This window comes from Athene noctua, chromosome 16 (genome assembly GCF_965140245.1).
Source record: "Athene noctua chromosome 16, bAthNoc1.hap1.1, whole genome shotgun sequence".
Lineage (NCBI taxonomy): Eukaryota > Metazoa > Chordata > Aves > Strigiformes > Strigidae > Athene > Athene noctua.
In genome coordinates this window covers 17028641-17043637 of record NC_134052.1, presented here as the reverse complement: position 1 = coordinate 17043637, position 14997 = coordinate 17028641, and the positions used below count along the sequence as shown (strand labels likewise).

Here is a 14997-nt window from a genome sequence, read left to right as displayed (position 1 = left end):
CGCCTGCGCGGGGCTCAGCCCGCGCTCCGGCGGACGGGCGGCGCATGCGCGGGGGCGCGCGGCGGCCCCGCCTGCCCCGGCGCCATCTTTGGTGTGGCGCGGCGCGGCCCGCCCCGTTGTGGGCACGCCCGGGGCCGCCGTCGCTATTTCGGGCCGCGCAGCCTGTTATTGCGGCCCGCGGTGGCCGCTGCGGAGCGGCCCTGCCCGCCCGCCGCGGGCGGTTCCCGTCACAGGCAGGGCGAGGCCGCGGGCGGTCGCCACCAAAGGGCCTTTGAAGCGCGGCGGCGCCGGGGCGGGGCGGGCGGCCGGGCCCCAGGGCGGGGGCAGCGCATTGATGTGCCGGCGGCCCGGCGGGGTGCCCGCAGCGGGGCTCCCGCCGCCCGGCGGGGCCCAGCGGCGGCTCCTTGCCGACTCCTCGGCCCGGCCCCTGGCAGGCGGCCGCTCCCGGCGCTGTGGGTGTCCGTGCGCCTGCTGGCAGGGATCCCTCTGGGAGCCTCTGCTCACACGTTCCTACCTGCACACCCGCTCCTTCAGCTGTTGGCGTGGCCCGCGAGGCCGGGCTCCAGCCGGGCGGGGGGACGGTTGTGCCGGTGGGGGCCCAGCCGGGTGCCTGCCCCACGCCTGCCGGGCACCTCGCAGGTGGAGCCGGGTGCTGGGGCCGAGGCGGGCGGCCGCGCTCCTCCACCGGCCCTGGCAGTTGCTCTCTGGCCCTGCGCCGTGGCACGGCTGCCTACCCGCGTGGTGTGTGCCTGGCCGTGCTCCCCGGCATGACCGGAGCTCCCACCGGCACGGCAGCGGGGCCACCTCGCTGCTTCCCCTGGGCCCACCGTTGTCCCGGGCTGCGCTCGCGGGGGCAGACGTGCTCCTGCTGCCTGCGCGCGGGGGCCCAGACCCCGCAGGAGACCGCGGTGCTGCCAGTGTGGCCAGAGCGGTCTGCGTCCAGCGCGGCTGGGCTGGAGGATGGCGGGGAGGGGGGACACGGCGGTTACAGGGTCCTGCTGGGCTCTGCCACTTCTTGAAGGGGCTGCAGGAGTCTCCGCTGTCCCCTCACAGCCACAGGGACTGCAACCTCGGCCCCTGGTCGCAGCCGCCCCTCTCCTGCCGCAGGCCCCTCACTGGGCGGCCAGTGCTGGCCCGTGGCTGTCACCCCTGGCCACAGGGCCCTTTCCCACCCTTTGCCCCTGGAGTGTCTCCACTGCCCGGCTTTCCCCAGGTCTTTCTGTTTTCCTGGGCAGTGGCCCGGCCTGCTCACTCTCCCAGATGTCCTGCCCTCTGCTCTGAGAGCAGCAGGGTCAGTGTAATGAGTTAATGCTGGCAAAGCAATTCCGGAGGGATAAGTGCTGTGTAAGCACTAAGGCTCCCAAGTCTCCCTGCGTTGGAGCACGAGCCCCGCATGCCCGACTCTGCTGCCCTGCAGCACAGATAATCGCCCGGGGCACAAAGGGCTGGCTCAGACCAACCCCTAGTTGCGTGACCCGGGGGGGGGGGGGGGAGAGGACTCTGTGGAGGGATAGTGTGAAGCTGCCCCTCCATCCTCAGTGCGAGGAGGCTCAGGTGGCTGAAGGAGTGGTGAGGGCAGGAGCAGCTGGCTCAGGCAGAGACTTGGGGACCTGGGGGGGAGCCCCTGGCGCGGGGAGCTGCCCATCCTCTCTGTGATGGGCGCTTGCAGGGACAGGATGGGGCAGGGTGGCAGCAAGGGCGCTGCTGGGGTCACTGTGGCAGTGCCCCTCACGATACTACGAGCGCCAGTGCCTGCCAGGCTGCAGAAACAAGCTGGGCAAGCCCAGGCAGAGGCACGTCCCAGAGCCCAGCCTGCCCGGTTCGGGCCAGGGGCCTGGGCAGTGGCTGTTGTGCAGCGCTGAGGACCCGGCAGCCTCAGCAGCTTCTCTGACCGGGGCTCACGTCACAGACGGGCACAAACTGGGGCCACGGGGCCTGCGTGGGGCTCGGCCCTGGTGCAGGCCCTGCTGGGCAGCGCCGGAGCTGGCAGAGGGCAGCTGGGGGGCTTGGCACCGGCGGAGGCTTTGTAACGCAGACTTGGGGGGGCCGCCCCACCACGACAACCCCCTCAGACCCTGCTCGCGAGCGTGCCCCTCGCAGGGCTGAGCGCTGCCGGGGAGGTCCGGGGACGTGCCGCGTGGCCGCGCGTGTGGGACATGCGGGGAGCTGCGTTTGCAGGGGGGCAGGAAAGCTGCGTGCTCAGCCCGCAGCCTCTGCCGGCGGGCAGCCGGGGCTCAGCGTGCGGGGGACCTGCATCCTCCCCATCCCGCTGTCTCCTCCCAGCTGTGGGCTCACAAGGAGTGGCAGCTGGTGGGATATATAAAGGCAGGGGAACCTCAGCTCGCTCAGAAGAAACTCCTGGAGCTACTGGTGTTCTCCTTCCCTCCCTCCCTTCACGTGATTCAGCTTCCCCACAACAGGGGAGCCGAGGACAAGCCTCCGTAAGTACCCGAACTGGCCGGCATTGTGCAGGCGAACCCCGGCTCCGCGCACGGCCTCGGGGAGGGACGGCGGCTCTGTGCCCCGGGCAGGAGGGTCCCCCGTCCTCGCCGGGAAGTGGGGGGAAAACGCTGTGGAGGGAGCCCTGGACCATCCCCGCAGTCTGGGGGGAAGCTCTGCCCGTTGCTGCTGGGTGGGGAGGCTCCAGCTCCCTCGCAGCCCCCTGGGTGGGCAGGCAGCACATCTCTGTGGGGCGGGGGGCTGCCCGAGGGGGCTGGGGGGCAGCCCCACAGGAGAGCGCTCCCTGCTCTGCGGGGTGCCGGGGCTCACACCTCGCCCGGCCGTTTTGGGAGCCGGGTGCGTGCAGGGCAGGGGGGGACCAGCAGGAGCCGAGGGGAGTGAGAGTTCCCGGAGACGTGGGACCCTGAGGGCCCCGCAGGCCTCGTGCGGGGGGGGGCTTGTGCGCAGCACCCTCGGGTGGGGGCTGTGCCGCCCGTGGGCTGCAGGCAATGGGGACCTGGGCAGCACTGGGGGGTTCTGGGGTGCGGGGAGCAGCGGAGCCATGGGGTGTTCCTCAGGGCCATCCCCTGCCCCGGGGCTGTGAGCAGTTTGGGCAGCAGCCGCCACCCTCCCAGAGCGGCCCAGTGTCCCCCGTGAGCCCCCCCGGGCCAGCCCCTGCTGACCCCACTCTCTGCCTCCAGGTGCGAGATGGCTGCCGGCAGCTGCCTCCTCCTCCTCCTCCTCCTGCCCTGGCTGGTCACCTCCTCGCACAGCCCACCCGGCTGCAAGATCCGGATTACCTCCAAGGGGCTGGACCTGGGTAAGGGGCCGGGCGGGACCCTGCTCCCGGGGCCCGAGGAGGAGGCAGGATGGGACCCTGCAGGCTGGGACCCTGCCTGCGCTGCCCGCACGTGGGGGGACGCTGCAGGGAGGGCGGCTGGGGCCAGCCCAGGGTCGCTTTAATTTGCAGTGAAGCAGGAGGGGCTGCGCTTCGTGGAGCAGGAGCTGCAGAACATCACAGTGTCGGACCTGCACGGGAAGGAGGGACAGTTTCACTACAACATCAGCCAGTGAGTGCTGCTGCCCCGCTCCCCGCACGGCCCCCTGCGTCCATCCGTCTGTCCGACCCGCTCTGTCCCCTCCCCTGCAGGGTCAAGGTGATGGACCTGCAGCTGGAGCTTTCTGACCTGCACTTCCAGCCTCAGCAGCATCTTGTCTTCAACATCAGCAACGCCTCCATCAGCCTGCGTTTCCGGAGGCAGCTGCTCTACTGGTTCTTGTGAGCTGCCTCCCGCTGCCCCGGGCCCCAGCCTACCCTCGGCTGGATGCTGTGGGTGCCCTGCCCTGCAGCTGCACACTCCTCTCATCCACTTTCCCCGCTTCCAGCTATGACATTGGGTCCATCAATGCCTCCGCGGACGGCGTCCACATCCACACGGTGCTACAGCTGGCCAAGGACCAGGCCGGGCGCCTGAAGATCTCCAACATCACCTGCAACGCCTCCATCGCCAGGATGCACGCAGGCTTCTCCGGCACGCTCAGGTACCCCGGCCCCACCGCCGTGCCCCAGCCCTCCGCCGGGCCCCATCCACCCAGCCACGGCTCCCCCACCCTGCTTTCTGCACGTGTGGGCCCTCGGGGGTGGCGGGACAGGGCGGGGGCCACAGGGGAAGGCAGGCAGCTGCAGAGCTGCTGTTGTGTCCCACAGGAAGGTCTACGAGTTCCTGAGCACCTTCATCGTCACCGGGATGCGCTTCCTCCTCAGCCAGCAGGTACGGCTGAGCATGGGGGGGGCCTGGGGGGGGCCCAGGGGAGCCCAGCCGTGCCCGGCCCCGCAGCAGGACCTGGGTCTGGGTCCTCAACCAGGCCCGGGAGCGGTTCCCCTCCTCACCCAGCCCCTTGCCTTTCAGATCTGCCCCTCCCTGGAGCACGCCAGCCTGGTGCTGCTGAACTCCGTGCTGGACACGGTGCCAGGTGAGTGCTGCCCCGGGAAGGCGCCGGACCCCGCTCGGTGCGGGGAGGGCAGAGCTGGGCAGCGATGGGCCAGGCAGCCCCCAGCGTGGTCATGGCCACACACCTTCCCCGGCAGTGAGGAACTATGTGGATGAGCACATCGGGATAGACTACTCCCTCCTGAGGGACCCGGCTGTCTCCGCGGACACCCTCGACCTAGACTTCAAGGTGAGCTCCAGCTCCCGCCCTGCCCACCCTCCTGCCATCCCGGGGGGGTGGCCGTGCCAGCTGGGCCCCACGGGGCGAGCAGGGCTATGGCTGCAGAAACAGCTCCTGCTCTTGGCCTAGGGCATGTTCTTCCCCCGCGTGAGGGAGAATCAGGAGCTGGAGAACCACGCGGTGGAGCCGGTGATCAAGGAGACCGAGCGCATGGTCTATGTCGCCTTCTCCGAGTACTTCTTCGACTCGGCCATGCACGCGTACTTCCAGGCGGGCGTGCTGGCCATAGAGCTCGAGGGGGAGAAGGTGAGCGGGCGCCGCTGCCGGGCGGGAGGGAGGGCAGAGGAGGTGCCATCGAGGGAGCAGCTCTGCCGGGATCAACAGCAACCGCTCGCTTACCCTCGGGTGGTTTCTCCTCCCTGCAGGTGCCCAAGGACCTGGAGGTTTTGCTGAGAGCCACCTTCTTTGGGACCATCTTCATGATGGTGAGAGGAGCAGCACGGGGGGGACGGGAGCCCCGGGGGAGCCCCTGGGGCAGAGTGCGGCCCTGCCCGCCTCCAGCCTCTGACTCACCCGCTCTCCTCAGAGCCCGGCCGTGGACGCGCCCCTGCGCCTGGTGCTGCAGGTGTCGGCCCCCCCGCGCTGCGTCATCAAACCCTCGGGCACCTCCGTCTCTGTCTCTGCCTTCCTCAACATCTCGCTGGTGCCGCCGGGCCGCCCCGCCGTCCAGCTCTCCAGCGTGGCCATGGTGAGGGGGGGGCTGTGTGGGGCGCGCCGGTGTCCCCGGAGCCGGAGCTGCCTGGCAGGGCCAGCTGCCTGCCGCGGGGGCACAGCCGGGCTGCGCCTCAGCCACCGCTCTCCCCAGGAAACCAAGCTGAGCGCCAGGGTGTTTCTGCAGGGCAAGGCGCTGCGCGTGCAGCTGGACCTGCGACGGTACGGCCCGCGCTGGGGGGCGGGGGGCAGGTGCCCCCCCTGCCCCGCTCACAGCCGCTTCCTCCCCTCCGCAGGTTTCGCATCTACTCCAAGCAGTCTGCGCTGGAGTCGCTGGCGGTGAGCAGCCCCGCGCCGGCCCGGGGGGTTCGGCCTCCCCTGCCGGCCCCCAGCCACAGCTCGGGGGGGCTGCACGGCACAGGACCCCCCCTTTAGCCCGCCCGGTGCTGGTGCCGCTGCGCTCACCCCAACTCCTCTCCCCAGCTGTTCTCGCTCCAGGGGCCGCTGAAGACGCTGCTGCAGCTGACGATCATGCCCCTCATTAACGGTAGGGTCACGCTCCTCATTAACAGCGGAATCGCGCCCCTCGTTACCGGTGGGCACCGCTGGGCTTCACCGCCTCGCGCCCTCCCCGCAGAGCGCACTAAGAAGGGGGTGCAGATCCCGCTGCCGGAGGGGATGGACTTCACCAGGGAGGTGGTCACCAACCACGCGGTACGTGGCGGGACGGGGCCAGCCCCCCCCAGGCCAGGGACCGTGTCCTGGGGCACGGCCAGCCCCGGCCTTGCGCTGACCCTCCTCCTCCTCGCAGGGATTCCTGACGGTGGGAGCGGATCTCCACTTCTCCAAGGGGCTGCGGGAGGTGATTGAGAAATACCGCCCGGGCCCTACGGCCCCCGCCTACCCCAGCCTGCAGCCCGCCGAGCCCAGCGCGGACCCCCGCCCGCTCTAGCCCTTCTCCCCGCCCGCTCCTTCACCCCACACCGAGGGCAGATCCTGGGCTGGACCCGCAGACTGGAGGTAGGAAGCAGCTTCCCCGGTGTGCCCTGCAGCGCCCGTGCCTTGGGGGCAGCAGCAAGGCGGAGACGCCGCTCTGGGAGGCCCTGCTGCGCCCCGTCCCCCTGCACAAATAAACCGCTCGACGCCAACCCGCGGCCTCGTGGCTTGGAGGCTGGAGCCAGGCGGGACCGCGCCTGGGGAGGGGGGGAGAGGCGACAAGCCCTCGGGGGGCAGCTGCGGCTCAGAGCTGCCGCCCCTCCCGGCTCGGCGGGGCCGTTTCCAGCCCCAGGGACCCCCCGCAGCGAGGGGGGCGCAGGCCCCGGCTCCCCAGCACCGCACGTGGGCACTCGGCTCTGCCGGATCCCGGGTGGGCGGTGGGAAGCAAAGGGGGGGAAGCCGGGCAATGAGGGGCAGAACCGTCTTGTTCAGAGTTTATTGCGAGTTCCCGGGCAGTGAGGGGCGGGGGGGTTGCCTCTGTCTCCACGGCGAAGGCTCCTGCACCAGGATTGGATGTGGGAGCAGCGGGGAGGGGGTGGGAAGCCCCTGGAGCAGCACCCCGCAGCCCCCCCGACTGCCGCTTTCCTCCAGGGGGGCAGCTGCCGCGGGGCCCAGGCTGTGTGCGTGTGGGGGCCGCGGGGGAGTGGTGGGGCCCCTTCCCTACCCCGAGGGAAGCAGCTGCCACCCCGCACGGGAGGGGGCGAGACAAGAAGCCGCAAGCAAGGAGGTGGCTGCAGCAGGGGCACGACGCCTCACCCAGCAAGGGGGGAGCCCCCGGGGCTCCCCGTCCCCCCTGCCGCTGCCGTGCGCCGCGTCCAGCCGGCTGCTGTCCCGCGGGCTGGGGGGAGCCCCCCCGCCGCAGGGTGACCCGTTTCATGGTGCCGGAGCCGGGGTGCAGCAGCAAGGAGGGGCTGCGCGGGAGGAACTGGGCGCGAAGGCGGCCGGGGCGCCCAGCGCTGCCCCCCCAGCTCCTAGTAGGGCTCGTTCTTAATGAAGCGGCTGAACATGGTGAAGGCGGCCAGCGGCCGGTCCGTGGGCACCATGTGCCCGGCTCCCTGCGGGCAACAGGGGCAGCCGGTCAGGGCTGGAGCGGCCCCACGCCACAGCCCCGCCGTCCTGTGCGCCCGCCCGCAGCCCCGGGCCCCCCGCCCTACCTTGACGGTGAGGAAGGCGATGTTGGTGAATTCCTTCACGAAACCCCCGATCTGGTTCTCGCCTTCTTCAGTGTAGAGCCAGGGCCGGCGAGCGACCTGCACCTGGGACCGGCGCAGCACCCTCAGCGCCGCGCTCCCGCTGCGGCCAGCCCCGGCATGGGGCCGGTGGCCGTCCTGGCCTGGGCCCGCGCCGCCCGTTTACCTTTTGGCACAGGGAGTCCACAAACCACTGGTCCCCGAGGAAGTTGCAGGCCATGTCAACGTCCCCGTTGTACACCAAGATGCGGTATTTCTGCAGAGCAGACGCAGCGTGAGCGTCTCGTGGGGCAGGAGGCCGGTTTGGCCGAGCCGGTCCCGGGGCCCGGGGGGCTCCCCCCGACACGCACCGTGGCCCCGAGCAGCTTCAGGTACTGGTCGTTCATCTGCATGAACAGGCGCTTGTAGCCGCGGTTCACCTCGAAGCTGTGGAGGAAGCGCCATGTCAGGCGGGCGCTGGCGGCCGCCCCCGGCCCCCCCTGGCCCCCCCGCGGGTCGCTCACCTGCACACCTGCCACTCGGGGGCGGCGGGGGAGATGTGCAGGGCCCTCCGCACCTCCGGGGAGTTCAGGTACATGCTCAGGGCTGTGGAGTTGGTGCAGGGAGGGTCCATCCGGACCTTCTTCCGAGCCACCGGCATCCGGAGCAGGTTCTGGGGGAGAATTGGGGGAGCCCCTGCCACAGCAGCACCCGGCGCCGCCGCTCCCTGCCCGTGGGCAGCGCCGAGGATGCTTGCGGCCCCGCGGCCCGGGCTCACCTGCCGCCAGGAGAACCTCAGCGGCATCCGGATGAAGGAGTTGCCCAGGTCGTGCGTGACGAGATATTCACCCTCGTACCTGCAGCCGGAGCGAGTGCAGGGACAGGCTGGAAGCGCTGGAGGAACAAGGGCTCTGGGCCCTCCCCGGGGGGGTCCTCGGCAGCGGCCAGACACGGCCCCCCCGTCCCAGTGGGAGCCACGTCCCTCCGCCAGCCGGGACCCTGCGCCCCAGCGCAGCCGCTGCCCGAGACCCCTTTTCCCTGGGGCCACGCTCACCTCAGGCTCCCGGGGACGCCGCCATCGCACGGCGCGTAGAGGTTGTAGATGTTGAGGCCGGACTCCTCTACAATCTGAATCGTCTCCTCCATCTGCAACGAGCCGCGGGAAGGGTTTGGGACTCAGCAGGACGCTGGAGGGGCCCTGGGCCCATCCGGAGGTGGGTGGGCGGGCGGGTGCTGCTCGCGGACAGCGGCGCTGGGCACTCGGGGGCTCCGTCGCCCTCACCTTGAGCGTGCAGTTCAGGTTGGAGCTGTCGTGGAAGTTGCACGTGCCCTGGGAGCAGCAGAAGGCCTGCAGGTCCTTCCACAGCCTGCGGGCAGGGACGGGGGACTTGGACCACATGGGCCAGACAGCGAGACGGGCACAAAGCCGGCGGCCGTGGCCCAGCACCCCACAAACAAATGCACCAGAGGAGCTGCCCAGGGCCAGGGGCCACCGCCACGGCATCAGGCCGGGAGCTCCCCTCGTCCCACACGCCACAGACCCCCACCCCGGGCCATGCCCCCGTCCTGCTCGCACAGGGACGGCGCGTCTGGCAGCAGTGCTCCCCCTCCTCTTACTCGGTCCCCAGCAGCCCGTGGTAGTAGGCGAAGTAAACCAGGGAGTTGTCATTGATCTCGTAGGATGAGAGGCCGTTTCCCACAGCGATTCCCTGCGAGGCAAGAAGAAAAACAGTTCTGTTGTGTCGCAGCCCCCCGCCGGGCAGCGGCAGGAAGCAGATGCGGCGCCGTTTACTGCGCAGCGGGAACAGGAAGGGTCGGGGGCGCCTGAGAACGCTCCCCTCGTCCCGCGCAGCGCAGACGGGCACGTCCGCCGGCAGCCGCTGCCAGCGGAGGATGAAAGGCCTGGGGCCAGACCCGCCCCATGGCCTGTCCCCCCCCCGGCTGCACACCTTCAGGTTGAGGCTGGGGTCCTGCATCACCCACTCGGCCAGCGTGGGGATGTAGATCCCCCCGTAGCTCTCCCCCGTGAGGAAGAGATCATTCTTGGAGTACTCGGGGAAGAGCCGGAGGAAATCCTTCAGCGCCAGGTAGTTGTTGTGAGCGACCTGCGGGCAGGAGAGGCCGGGGATCAGGCAGCGAGGCAGGAGGGGGCAGGTCCCCCCCGGGTCCCCCCCGGCAGCCTGGGTCACTCGCCTCGGTGTCGTTCGTGGCGTATTTTTTGTCCTCGGAGTACGAGAAGCCGACGCCGGCGGGGGACTCCACGTAGAGTATGTTGGCAATCTGTAGGGACGGCAGAGGAGCTGGAGATCAGGGGAGACACCCCCTGCCCCCCATCCCATCCCGGCGAGGCGGGGGGCTGCACTCCATGGACGGGGAGGGCAGGAGGAACCCCGAGCCGGGGGGGGCCGCGCCCGTACCTTGTTCCAGGCATAGTCGTTGTACTTCAGCGTGACGCCGTCGGGCTGGATCTGGGGAAGCAGAAGGCAGCGACCGGTGGGCACGGCCGGGCTGGCCCCAGCAGGACGGCGCGTGCCCCGCGACCCCGAGCCCCGGGGCGGCGGCGGCTACTGACCAGGAAGGGGCCGTGCTCCTTCAGGAAACCCTCCATGGAGCTGCAGCCGGGGCCGCCGTTCAGCCACAGCACCAAGGGGCTGCTCTGGGGGTTGCTCTGCGCCTCCACAAACCTGCGGACACGCGGCCGTCAGGGCCCGGCAGCCGCTCGAGCCCGGTCCCGGTCCCGGTCCCCCCTCCCGGCCCCACCTACCAGTAGTGCAGGTGCTTGCCCGGCCCGGCGCAGAGGTAGCCCGAGAAGTGCCGGAAGGCGGGCTGCTTGCCCAGCCCGGGCAGGAAGGTCACTTCGTGGCCCATCGGGGCGGCCCAGCCCAGCCCCAGCAGCATCGCCCACAGCAGCACCGGCCCCATCTGCGGGGGGGCGGGAGGGGAGGTCGGGGCGCTGCCGGCCGGGAACGACCGCCGGTCCCGGTGTTCCCCCCCGCCCCGGTCACGCTCGGTGTCGTCCCGACCCGTCCCGTCCCGTCCCGTCCCCCCACCCGCCAAGCCCCGGTCCCGGTTCCCACTCCCCAAGGGCCGGCCCCCCCCCGCTGACCCCGGCCGCTCCCGGTCCGGCTCTCGCAGGCGCCGACCCCGGCGGGCACATGACACCCGCCCATATGACCCGCGGTGATCACGTGAGCGGGGCGGCGCCTGGCAACAGCCAATCAGCGCCACGGGGGCGGCCGGCCCCGGCCCCGGTCCCGAGGCCGCACGTGGGAGCGGCCCCGGCCCCGCGGGGGGGGATGTCCCCGCTCCCGGCGCCCCCCCGGCGGGGAGCACAGCCCCGGGGGGAGCCCCCAGCCCCCCCCGGCAGCGAGCGGGGTCGGGGGGCCGGTGCCCGACGGGCACAGCCGGGCACTGCCAGGGACCCCCGGGCACCCCCAGGGACTGCCGGGTGCCGCCGGGCGCCGCCGGACACAGTTGGGCACCGTCAGGCACCCCCGGGCACGCTGGGCAGCACCGGGCACGGTTCGGCACCGCCAAGCACCGCCAGGGGCCACCGGGCACCGCCAGGGGGGCCACGGGGCAGCGCGGGGCCGGTTGGGGCCCCCTCCCGCCCTCCGCCGCGGCACTAGGACCCCTCCGCGCCGTCCCTGCCCGCCGGGGCTGTCACCGCCCCGCAGCAGCTGGGACGGGGACGGTTAAAAATAGCCACGGGGGCGATGGCTGCCCGGTGCCGCCTCGCCGCGCGCTTCCACCGCGTCCACGGCGCCAACGTCCGGCTGGACGCGTCGCGCACGCGGGCCACGCGCGTGGAGAGCTTCGCTAACGGGCTCTGCTTCAGCCAGGAGCCGCTGGCGCCCGGGCAGATCTTCCTGGTGGAGATCGAGGAGAAGGAGCTGGGCTGGTGCGGGCACCTGCGCGTGGGGCTGACGGCCCACGACCCCCAGAGCCTGGAGGTGGTGCCCGAGTACTCGCTGCCGGACCTGGTCAACATGGGGGACACCTGGGTGTTCGCCATCACCCGGAGCCACAACCGCGTGGCGGTGGACGGGGAGGAGGCGCCGGCGCGGAGCCCCCCCGGGGATCCCTTCCTGATGATCGAGCGGGTCAGGATCCCCCGCGACACGCTGGTGGGGCGCAGCCGGCCCGGGCGCTACAGCCACATCCTGGACGACCTCTACAAGATGAACGTGCTGCCCGCCACGGCCCGGCGCAGCCGCATCGGCGTGCTGTACGCCCCGCAGCCCGACGGCACCGCCGACATGCACATCGTCATCAACGGCCAGGACATGGGGCCCAGCGCCCGGCGCCTGCCCGCCGCCCGCCCGCTCTACGCCGTCGTTGACGTCTTTGCCTCCACCAAGAGTGTCCGGGTCATCCCAGTGGAATACGGCTGTAGGTACCCGTCCCCTCCCTGGAGCACGTCCTGCACAGGCCGGGAGCCAGGGGGGGCTCCGGCGGGGTCACCCCAAAGTCCCCAACGGTGGGAGCGCCAGCGCGCGGCACGGGCGGAGGGACATGGGGCAGCGGGCACAGGAGAGCCCTGGCGGAGCACGGCGAGACCCCCCGGGCGGCCGAAAGCTCTGCCACGGGAGCCGGGGAGGGCCCAGCCTGGGCGCCCCTCGCTATGGCGGGGGCTGTCCTGGGCTGCCCCGCCGGGGGGGCTGCGGGACAGCGGAGCTGGGCCCCCCCGGCAGCGCCGCGCTCAGCCCCAGCCAGCCAGACGCCCCCGACTGGAGCCCGGCACCCCCGGAGCTGCTTCCCGGGGGCTGGGGAGCCCCTGCCCACCCCTGCCCCGCGGCCGCCCGGAGCCGCAGCAACGTCCTGCCCGGGCACCAAAACATCCGGCTGCGCCCGCCGCCCACCCCAGCACCCAGCCTGGCACCCAGCCCGCGCCCGGCCACACAGCGCCCAGGGCAGACACCTCGTGATGCTGTGGGCGATTGGGCCATACCCGGCGTCCCTCGGCTGGCTGGGGAGTGGCTGGGGAGGCCAGTGCTGGTCACTGAGGAGTCAGGCTAATTAATGCTAATTAGCAGCATACTGGAAAAATCAGCAGATGCCGATTAGGTGAGGGGTGGGAGAGCTGGCGCCTGGATGCCGGCTGCCCCTGGCCACCCCCCGCTTCTTACTGGTGCAAAGTTCAGCCGCTTCTGTTTCAAGGCTAAAATCTGGGATTTCCAAGGATCTGGGAAATCCAAGGCTGAAATCCGGGGCTCTCCCTGCCAGCTGCCGTGAGCCGCATTAACCACGCAGGGAGGTTCAACGCGCCCGGCCGCTGCACCCCCCCCCGGGACTGCGCGGCAGGAGGGCCCCGAGCCCCTCGGAGGCCCAGCCCCGAGCCCGGCCGCTGGTGAGGGACTCACGTGGGGAGCACGTACCTCGGGGAGAGCTGCCCCCCTCCCCGCCGCGGGTCCCCGCGAGCGCTGCGGCGGGCACAGGCACCGCCACGGAGGCACAATCTGGCTTCCTCCCCTCCACCAAGATTTCAGCAGCTCCGGTTTCTGCAACACTTCCGCAGGGCTTAAAAATCCGCCTCAGCGCGGTTCCGTCCCGGCCGGGGTCTGGCTGGTGAAGTGAAACCCCGGAGCGAGCGGCTGAGCAAGATGTGACGGGGCTGGAGAGGCCGAGGCGCAGAGCAGCACCGCGGCCGCCTGAGAACGGCACGAGGCCGGGGGCCGGTTGGGCTCCGCTCTGCCCGGCCCCAGCACGAGCCCCTGGTGGCACCGGCCCCGCAGCCGCAGGGGCAAAACGGCCGGGTCCGAGCACGGTGCCCTGGCTGCTCTCCTGGGGCCTGGCTCTCGGAGGCTGCGGGTGAACCGAGGCCCAGGGGCTGTGCCGGAGTCCGGGCTGCAGCTAACGGCACCGGCGCTGCCGGGCCACGGGGGGCTGGGGCAGGAGGAATCCCCGGGTGCGTGTCACAGAGCGGGAACAGGGCAGAGCCCGCGGCCGCGGCTCATGGGACGGCAGCCTCAGAGGCATCGCGGGAGCCAGCCCCGCAGCCCCGGCCCGGAGCGGGCCAAGGGAATGGGATGAAAGGAAAGTGCAGCGTGGGGATGTGAGACCCCAAGGAGCTGCGCGGCAGCCCCCGGAGATGACAAACACAAAGCAGCCGCGGCACCGCCCGGCTCGGGCACTGCCCACCCCCGAGTAACGGCGGAGGGTCGCTGCCGCGGCCCCGCGTGGGCACCAGCTCCCCCGCACAGCCGGGGCCTGCCCCTGCGACGCCGACCCCCGCGGCCCGTCTCCCCCAGCGCCTCGGCGGCTCAGCTGCTTCTTTCTGTTCCCCCAGTTCCCTCCCTGCAGACGCTCTGCCGGCTTGTCATCCAGAAGCACGTCGTGCACCGCCTGGCCATCGACGGCCTGGACCTGCCCCCGCCGCTGAAGAGCTTCTGCCAACACGAGTGAGGTGTCAGGGTGCTGCCCCCGGCGCCGACAGCCCCAGCGTCGGGGGGTCCCTGCCCCCGGCTGTCCCTCGCCGTGGTAGCGCGGGCAGCCCGGCGGCGGGACCCCCCTGGGGCCGGGGCGCGGGTCAGAGCGAGCAATAAAGCGCTTCCAGGCAGCAGCGGGCGCCTGCGGGGGTGCGGCCCACGGGCCAGCGAGGGGCCCGCGGTGGGAGGCCGGTGGGGCCGGGCTGGGCCCCCCAGCACAAGGCTTCGGCAGGAGCCCGGCGCCAGCCCGTCCTTGTGACGGGGCAAGGCCAGCGCTGGGGGCTGGCGCAGTGCCCGGCTGCGTCGGGGAGGGAGCTGTGCCTTTGGGTTCTTTTAGTCACCGGCTGAGGGGACTTTCTTCCCCTTTCACATCAGGGCGGTGGGGGGGGTGCTTCGGGGGAGCTGCCTTCCAGTACAGCGGGAAGAGCCCTGTCAAAGGAGGGCTTGGGGGGCTGGGACCCCCCACGCTCCAGCAGCCACTTGTGGGAGCAGATCCCCCCCCCGGGCTCGGGACCTGTCGGTGGCCCCGGAAGGAAGCCGGGACAGCCCGGGTGGGTCAGAGCAGGGACCGGGTGGAGCGTGGGAGGGCACGGCCCGACGCTCACGCAGAGGGTAAATTACAGCCGGGTGCTCGTCCCGGCCGGGTAGTTTCACTCTTGGGAAAGATGTTTACCCCGAGCAGGGATGAGTTATTTCCTGCGCTCCCTGCGGGGCGGGGGACAGGGTGGAGGGAAACCCGCAGCGCCCAGGCAGCAGCCGCTGCTCAGGCACGTGCCTGTGGCCACGGAGCTGGTCACGGTGACCCGGTGCAGGGTCTGGCTGCGGAGGGGCCCCCAGCGCTCCCCGGCTCCAGGAGCCGGCTTAGGCCTTCCTCCAGACCCCTCATCCTCCACCTGGGGACAGCAGCTGGTGTTCCCACAGCGCCCGGGCCGGGAGGGGAGGCAGGGCCAGAGCTGTGCACAGCAAGAGGCTGAGGAAGAGCCCTCCAGAAATCAGAGGGTGCTCACACCCATGGGGAGATGGGGCGGGAGCCAGGGGGCAAGAGCCTTCCAGGCCTCTCCTACAGCACGGCCGAGGGGCGA

General features: G+C 71.6%; 3 protein-coding genes across 4 annotated transcripts; 2 read left to right on the top strand and 1 right to left on the bottom strand.

Annotated features, from left to right (window-relative positions):
* The first annotated feature begins 2139 nt into the window (after positions 1-2139).
* Positions 2140-6460, top strand: PLTP (phospholipid transfer protein). Its single transcript, XM_074920257.1, has 16 exons — positions 2140-2441; positions 3141-3259; positions 3410-3509; positions 3590-3718; positions 3826-3981; positions 4148-4211; positions 4350-4413; positions 4529-4620; positions 4741-4917; positions 5037-5096; positions 5198-5359; positions 5477-5544; positions 5619-5661; positions 5806-5869; positions 5960-6036; positions 6134-6460. Exons 2-16 carry the CDS (start codon positions 3148-3150, stop codon positions 6272-6274), a joined length of 1509 nt encoding a protein of 502 aa, XP_074776358.1. The 5' UTR covers positions 2140-2441; positions 3141-3147; the 3' UTR covers positions 6275-6460.
* Positions 6461-6740: 280 nt separating this feature from the next.
* Positions 6741-13028, bottom strand: CTSA (cathepsin A). Of its 2 annotated transcripts, none has more exons than XM_074920259.1 (15): positions 12866-13028; positions 10252-10409; positions 10060-10171; positions 9905-9955; positions 9681-9767; positions 9437-9592; positions 9105-9196; positions 8770-8854; positions 8542-8633; positions 8266-8344; positions 8012-8160; positions 7859-7934; positions 7675-7764; positions 7473-7574; positions 6741-7373 (listed from the first exon to the last, which is right to left on the bottom strand). In XM_074920259.1, the coding sequence occupies exons 2-15, from the start codon at positions 10407-10409 to the stop codon at positions 7290-7292; spliced, it is 1413 nt and encodes a 470-aa protein (XP_074776360.1). In that variant the 5' UTR covers positions 12866-13028; the 3' UTR covers positions 6741-7289. The 2 variants fall into 2 exon arrangements, with proteins under 2 accessions (XP_074776360.1, XP_074776359.1); XM_074920258.1 differs by lacking the exon at positions 12866-13028 and adding an exon at positions 10594-10653.
* NEURL2 (neuralized E3 ubiquitin protein ligase 2) lies at positions 10962-14039 on the top strand. The gene is made up of 2 exons (XM_074920260.1): positions 10962-11879; positions 13777-14039. Exons 1-2 carry the CDS (start codon positions 11204-11206, stop codon positions 13890-13892), a joined length of 792 nt encoding a protein of 263 aa, XP_074776361.1. The 5' UTR covers positions 10962-11203; the 3' UTR covers positions 13893-14039.
* Positions 14040-14997: the final 958 nt, after the last annotated feature.

Bases quoted from the DNA above. Each gene is read 5' to 3' on its own strand.
- CTSA (XM_074920258.1), bottom strand. From the start codon at position 10,644: ATGTGCCCGCCGGGGTCGGCGCCTGCGAGAGCCGGACCGGGAGCGGCC. The intron at 9,768-9,904 runs GTACGGGCGCGG...CCGTCCCTACAG, and splicing joins ACGACTATGCCTGGAACAAG to ATTGCCAACATACTCTACGT. The intron at 7,575-7,674 runs GTAAACGGGCGG...CGCCGGTCCCAG, and splicing joins TGGACTCCCTGTGCCAAAAG to GTGCAGGTCGCTCGCCGGCC.
- PLTP (XM_074920257.1), top strand. From the start codon at position 3,148: ATGGCTGCCGGCAGCTGCCTCCTCCTCCTCCTCCTCCTGCCCTGGCTG. The intron at 5,360-5,476 runs GTGAGGGGGGGG...CGCTCTCCCCAG, and splicing joins AGCTCTCCAGCGTGGCCATG to GAAACCAAGCTGAGCGCCAG. The intron at 5,545-5,618 runs GTACGGCCCGCG...TCCCCTCCGCAG, and splicing joins GTGCAGCTGGACCTGCGACG to GTTTCGCATCTACTCCAAGC.
- NEURL2 (XM_074920260.1), top strand. From the start codon at position 11,204: ATGGCTGCCCGGTGCCGCCTCGCCGCGCGCTTCCACCGCGTCCACGGC. The intron at 11,880-13,776 runs GTAGGTACCCGT...CTGTTCCCCCAG, and splicing joins CATCCCAGTGGAATACGGCT to TTCCCTCCCTGCAGACGCTC.